General features: G+C 44.3%; 1 protein-coding gene across 1 annotated transcript in view; it reads right to left on the minus strand.

Moving 5' to 3' along the window:
- The window catches only part of ecel1 (endothelin converting enzyme like 1), a 37,038-nt gene extending 31,714 nt beyond the window's left edge, over positions 1-5,324 (minus strand). The window contains exons 1-4 of the mRNA XM_022767624.1: positions 4,467-5,324; positions 3,273-3,341; positions 2,170-2,280; positions 1,931-2,023 (exon numbers count right to left, since the gene is read on the minus strand). Of these exons, the coding sequence (XP_022623345.1) occupies positions 1,931-2,023; positions 2,170-2,280; positions 3,273-3,341; positions 4,467-5,324 (1,131 nt within the window). The remainder of the gene's footprint in view (positions 1-1,930; positions 2,024-2,169; positions 2,281-3,272; positions 3,342-4,466) is intronic.
- Positions 5,325-6,000: the final 676 nt, after the last annotated feature.

The following is a 6,000-nucleotide window of genomic DNA, read 5'->3' on the forward strand; positions in this document are numbered from 1 at the left end:
TCCAGAAGTCCTGACGGCTGGTTTTAAGGCTCAGTTTCTGAATACAGGCTGTGTGTATTTCTCTGTGGACTGAGGCTCTGATACTTTCACAGTATTAATATAGAAGCTCGGTCTGAACCTCAGTAACTTTTACCACAAGCTGCTGTTTTTTTTTATTGTGAATAAAAACAATTTTTGTAACATAATTTTAAGAGCCTCCGTGGATATGAAGTCATGGGACGGCTGTAAAACAGGCAAAGTGGGCAAGTCAAACTCTCTCCAGCTCTCCCAGTAAAGACGCACAGGTTGCACTGAGCTGAAGAAAGCATTAACCATTAAAGAGCCACAAACCTTCATTATTGTCACATCACACATTAAATAATCTAATATCATAGTCTTATATTGTTTAGAGTTTCATTTTTATATATATATATATATATATATAAATGCTTGTATGTACAGTATTCATTAATTCAATATTATAAACATATATGTCCCTATATCTTGAGTGATGCTGCCGTATATGTCACCTGTTATCACATATATATACATCCTCTGGATATATGAAGATATAAGTTTATAACATATGTGAAATTTGTAAATGTACATATATGTAAGAAATATCAATATGATTCATTTTTATATGGTATGTTGTGACCATATATGTTAAAGATATACAGTATATTTCATCTATATATGTTTTATCTATACAAGTTTATTAAAGCAACAAATATATAAAGATTCTTTATGTTTTAATATGTTTTTCTTATTAATTTCTCATTAATTTTAATAATTTAATGTCTATCTACCCATTATGGGAGAGTGGTTTCACACTCTTGGACCCTACTCTATATAATAAATATATTAACATATATTGACAGGCTTTGGGATGGTTATATATTTATATAACATGTCTATAAAAAAAGCATACATACATAGACATACATATTTGTATGGGCTGGACATGTATCATATATATGAAATTGTTCCAATCTCCAATAGGTTTTCTGTATAATTTCTACATGCTACATACATGTTTTTATTTTATATATATATATATGGAAATTCAACATATGTAGATACATTACATTTGTGTATGTGTGAGGTTGTCAGAGAGTTGGAAGTGTTAATTAAGGAGGCGGAGAAACATCAGTCTGGTTAACAAGCCAGAAAGATTTGAACTGTTTTCAATCATTCATGTTAAATTCCATCATTTTATTTCTTCTTCTTTTTTTTTTTTTTTGCCTTTCCTTCTTGGAAACCATGTTTTTTTTTTTTGTTGTTGTTGCTTAATTGCACGCCAGCATCTTTTTAACCGTTGATTTTTTTTTACATTGAGTTCAAATTCTGAGTGACACAGCTCCAGGGTTTTACATGAATTTACATCAGAAGTAAAAGCAAATAAATGGCAGAAAAAATTTTTTCGCAGCTTTGGTTGAATCTAATCTGCTTCTTTCCACGTTTCTGCTTTTCCTCGTCAGCGCCTCTCACATCCCTTTCATTCACACTCATGTTCACATTCTCTCTATTTTTCTGTGTGTAGTTGTTTTTTTTGGCTGAGAAGCTAAAAATCGAACTCTTATCTTCCTCTCAGTACATTCCCAGTTTCCATCCCTCCCTCCGCTCCATTCCTCATCCTCCACCATGAAACATCTCGAGGATTCTCTGTTGGTGTTCCCGCTGCTTCAGAGAAGAACCTCCATCTTCTCGTCTCCACCATCTCCCCCCTCCCTCCCTCCCTCCCTCCCGCCATCCATCCCTGCAGGGCACACAGCTTTTGTGAGTCACTTCGGCCTCTGTGTGTGTGTGTGTGTGTGCGTGTGTGTGTGTGTGTGTGTGTGTGTATGGTTCTGTCAAAAATTCATGTGCACACATATATTTATAAATGATGCATATGTTTGTGTGTGTGTGTGTGTGTGTGTGTGTGTGTGTGTGCGTGTGCAGCACTCACACTGGGAGCGATGCGCTGCAGCTGCCTCAGGGTGATGCGGTTATACATGGTGCTGATGTCCTTTCTTTGGTCATCATATTCTGACACAGTGATCTAGAGAGAGAGAGAGAGAGAGAGAGGAGATCTTACCTCAACACTGCACACACACACACACACACACACACACACACACACACACACACACACACACACACACACACACACACTCACACACTCCCATGCACGAGCAATCGGCTCACATTGGCCAGACGCGTCTCCAGCTGTATAATCTCCTTGGACTTCTGCGTGGCGTTTTGGGCTCCCAGCATGCTCAGCAAGCGCTCCATCAGGGCCTTGTACGCCGCCAGGATCTGAGAAGCATAAGTGAGATCAGCGCTAACAGACAGGAGGAGCCGCGACATCATCAGTAATGGCCAGTGACGGGGGTGGGGGGGTGGGGGTGGGGGTGACATGTGGCAAAGTGGACAGGATAACAAAAGCACAGCGGGTGACAGAGGAAAACAGGTGGATTGATGAAGACGAGAGAGAGATGTGATTCAGCAGGACAGATGGAGGAGGGGAAGAGCGAAGGAGGGAAGAGAAGAGGAAAAGAGGGCAGGAGGAGGGGAGGTTAGGAAGGAGAGAACAAGCCTAAAGGAGGTCAAGTGTGAGGTAAAGGACGGAAAAGATGATGCAGAGGATGGTGGGAGGAGAAGAAATGAGGTGATGGGAAGGAGGGAGGGGAGGGAAGGGTTCGATAAATACAGCCCAGAACATTAAATATGAAATTAAATAAGAAATACAACATTAAAGTGCAACGTCTCAGCTTTAATGTGAGTAGATTTACATCAGTTTAGCAAGAAGTGAGTGTGAGATAGAGCCATTTAAGCAAACTGTGCCAAATTAAAAAAGGGTTCAAAAGTAATTAGACACTCAGCTGCTAAATTTTTCTCGGGCAGCTGTGTGTGTTGTTTTAACTCTAGTTCAGGCGCTAAAGACGGGCGAGATTTTGTCTCAGTCGGGCTGAGCTGAAATCCTCTTGGTGAAGACCAGACCCCCCACAACAAGTCTAGTTTGACTCCATGTGAATCTATGCAGCTCGTTTTCAACCCCTAAACTTTGTGCACTGTGAGTTTTTTAAAGGGATGTATCTCACACACAGTTCTTTCTACACCGACGTAAAACCCGCTCAAATGAAAGACATGGTACTTTAATTTAGGAGTTATTATTTTATTTCAAACTGAATCTGCTGAAGCAAAAAAAAAAAAAAGAAAGTCTAACTGTGCAAAAAACCTATGATCTGGACTGTAGGAGGAGAAATGGGTAAAGACAGGAAGCCAGAGACTGAAGGGGGCGTGTTTACCTTCACACTGTCCTCATCCTGTCCCAGATAGAGGCTTCTCTCAGGGAGTGTGAGCCCCTCCTGATCAATCTACACACACACACACACACACACACACACACACACACACAGAGAGTCAAAAGCTCATATGGTAATTTTCTGCTATGTAATCACGTATGTGACATATAGGTGTTTAAGCTTGCGACAGATGCAAAATGCCAGCACTGACAAGCCGTGACACATGTGCTAAACACATAAATTATTCATAACATTCAATAAATAAGACCCACGTTACGTGTGTTGGACCGAAGTTTCATCATTTATCAAATCTCAGATACTGTCCAAATGTTGCTCAGATTTAATATTTACTTTTTTGTCAAAGCGTAAACATCAGATCAGGTTTCACACAGAGTGAAAGTGTCACAAACCCTGACAAGAGACTTCACTCACTCTGTTTCTGAGCTGTTGCACATTAAAGAAGGTCATTAGTATTAAGGTGTGTTCAGAATGAATGTAATGTGAAGTTTAGATAATCAGCACGACTACAGGTAAAGACGTTTCCCCTGTGTTTTATTTTGAAGTGTTGATCCTTAAGAAGATATATTTGTGGTTTTAAGAAGTAGTTTTACATCTCCTCTCTCAGGCTTCTCTCTGGAGCTCTACTAACAACAGGTCAGTCAGCCAATCAGAAGAGAGGAGGCTCTGAGCCTCTCTTCTGATTGGCTGACTGTTTTCTGAGTGATAAAATAAAAATAAAGCAGATTTCAGAGCAAAACCAAATCCTGCAAGTGTTGGACAGTGGGTCCGGATGTGACTGTAACTTTGTGACATCATAAAGTTACAGGAAGTCCTGACGGCTGGTTTTAAGGCTCAGTTTCTGAATACAGGCTGTGTGCATTAGTCTGTGCACTGAGGCTTTGATACTTTCACAGTATTAATATAGAACCTAGACCTGATCTATAATCACACTACACATGGACAGAGACCTTTAGACTGGAGGAGCTTTAACGTACAGGAACTAGGAGGAGGAGAATTAGGAAAGCAGGTCACCAGCAGAAACATTCATGTGGTGAAAATCACCTTTGTGTTCAGTCTGAACACACCTTTAACCATGACTGCTGCCGTGTCCGAGGATTTTCCACCTTGATGAGAGTAAAAAATCAACACATCACACATTCACAAACAAACACAGCTTCCAGTCATCCTCATTCTCACCCTGATGGCGTTCCTGGAGGAGTTCTTGTCGTCCACGTTGACAGTGAGGGAGAAGAAGACGGCGGTGCTGTACACCCCCTGGGTCCTGTACAGCAGCTCATTAAAGTCCGGCCTCTGTGGAGCGCCCTCGCTCTCCCAGCCGGCAGCACCAGGAGGAGCCCCCGCCAGGTCCCACCCTCCACAGCTGTCAATAACCTCCGTCATGGGGTCAGAGCCCAGCTTGTCGATTTCCTGGATGTTGACGCAGGATCTGTAAAACTCCTTGACCTTGCGCTCCGCGGAGTTGGCCCCGCGCCTCCGTATCGGCTCCAACAGGAGGTGCTGCAGCTTCTCCTCGTTGTGCTCCCCGATAGCGGTGATGATGCCGTAGCTGAGCTTGTCCTCGGGGATGCCGTGGCGCCGCAGCCAACCGCCACAGGCGAAGGAGTAGAAATCCTGGCAGGGCTGGATGGTTGGGTCAATATTGGCCTGGACGAAGCGAGCCGTGCGCAGCAGGGAGCGTTTGCGTTGGCAGTCCTGTCGGCACTGCGGGTCCTGCTGGGCGTCCAGGGAAATGTACTTGAGCGCCAGCATGCTGCCCAAGATGACGCACATGCCTGCCGCAAAGACCAGCGCCGAGAGGAGGCAGATCTCCCTCCGGCTCCAGCGGGGAAGTCCTCCGCTGCCGCTGGCGTTGCTCATGTCCTTATTTCGCCCGTTTGACCAGGTCCCACCTCGACCTCGCCCCATGTGACGGTCCAGGCTGCCTCCCAGGTGAAGGGTCATACCGTTGCTGAGGATGTCGCTGCTGTAGCGGCCGCCGTATTTTACTTCCTGGAACTCGTCGTAGTGGGCAGTCAGTGAGTACGTCTTCTCCATGGCAAAGAGCTGTTACTCGGTGAAAAGGAGCAGGTGGATTTAGGCGGTAAGGGGATGAGAGAAGGACTTATTTCTGAATTCAGAGTTCTGTCATGACTTCTCCTCCTGAGACCAAAGCGAGGACTCCCACTACAGGGCAAAACAGCAAAGAGAAGTCACAATCCTGTCGGGCCTCTTTAGGCAAAGTCCTTTTTATTCTTTTGAAATCAGAAGTCGGCGGAGCGAGGGGCTGCCATTGTAAACCAGGAATCTCTGGGGTCCTGCTCTCTCTCACTCATCCTCTTTCCCTCTGCTCCCTTTCCATTTGTTCTCCCTCTCCTCCCTCTCTCCAACCGGTTACAGGTCACCTGTCGATAAAAATAGAAATGAGACAGTGGAGGGCCGAGAGACGACAGAGAGAGAGAGAGGGAGAGGAAATTGAATCTGCGATTACAACGGCAGAGAATGACAAAATAGCGTCTGTTTTGGCACACTTTCCCACTTTGTTTTGTGCCGTTGTTTTGTCGGCCTAAAGCTGTAGAATTGATTGGTGATAGTCATCCCTCAGGGAGAAGATGCCCCCGGGTGACGCACGGCTTTGGATAGATCAATGAAGACACGAGGAAAAAAAGAGCTGAGCATCAGCTGGACACGGAGAGAGGTGTGGCAATCACCATAACTTAGCCTGTGTCGCTCC

The sequence above is a fragment of the Seriola dumerili genome, unplaced genomic scaffold (genome assembly GCF_002260705.1).
Source record: "Seriola dumerili isolate Sdu_G_001 unplaced genomic scaffold, Sdu_1.0 BDQW01001240.1, whole genome shotgun sequence".
Lineage (NCBI taxonomy): Eukaryota > Metazoa > Chordata > Actinopteri > Carangiformes > Carangidae > Seriola > Seriola dumerili.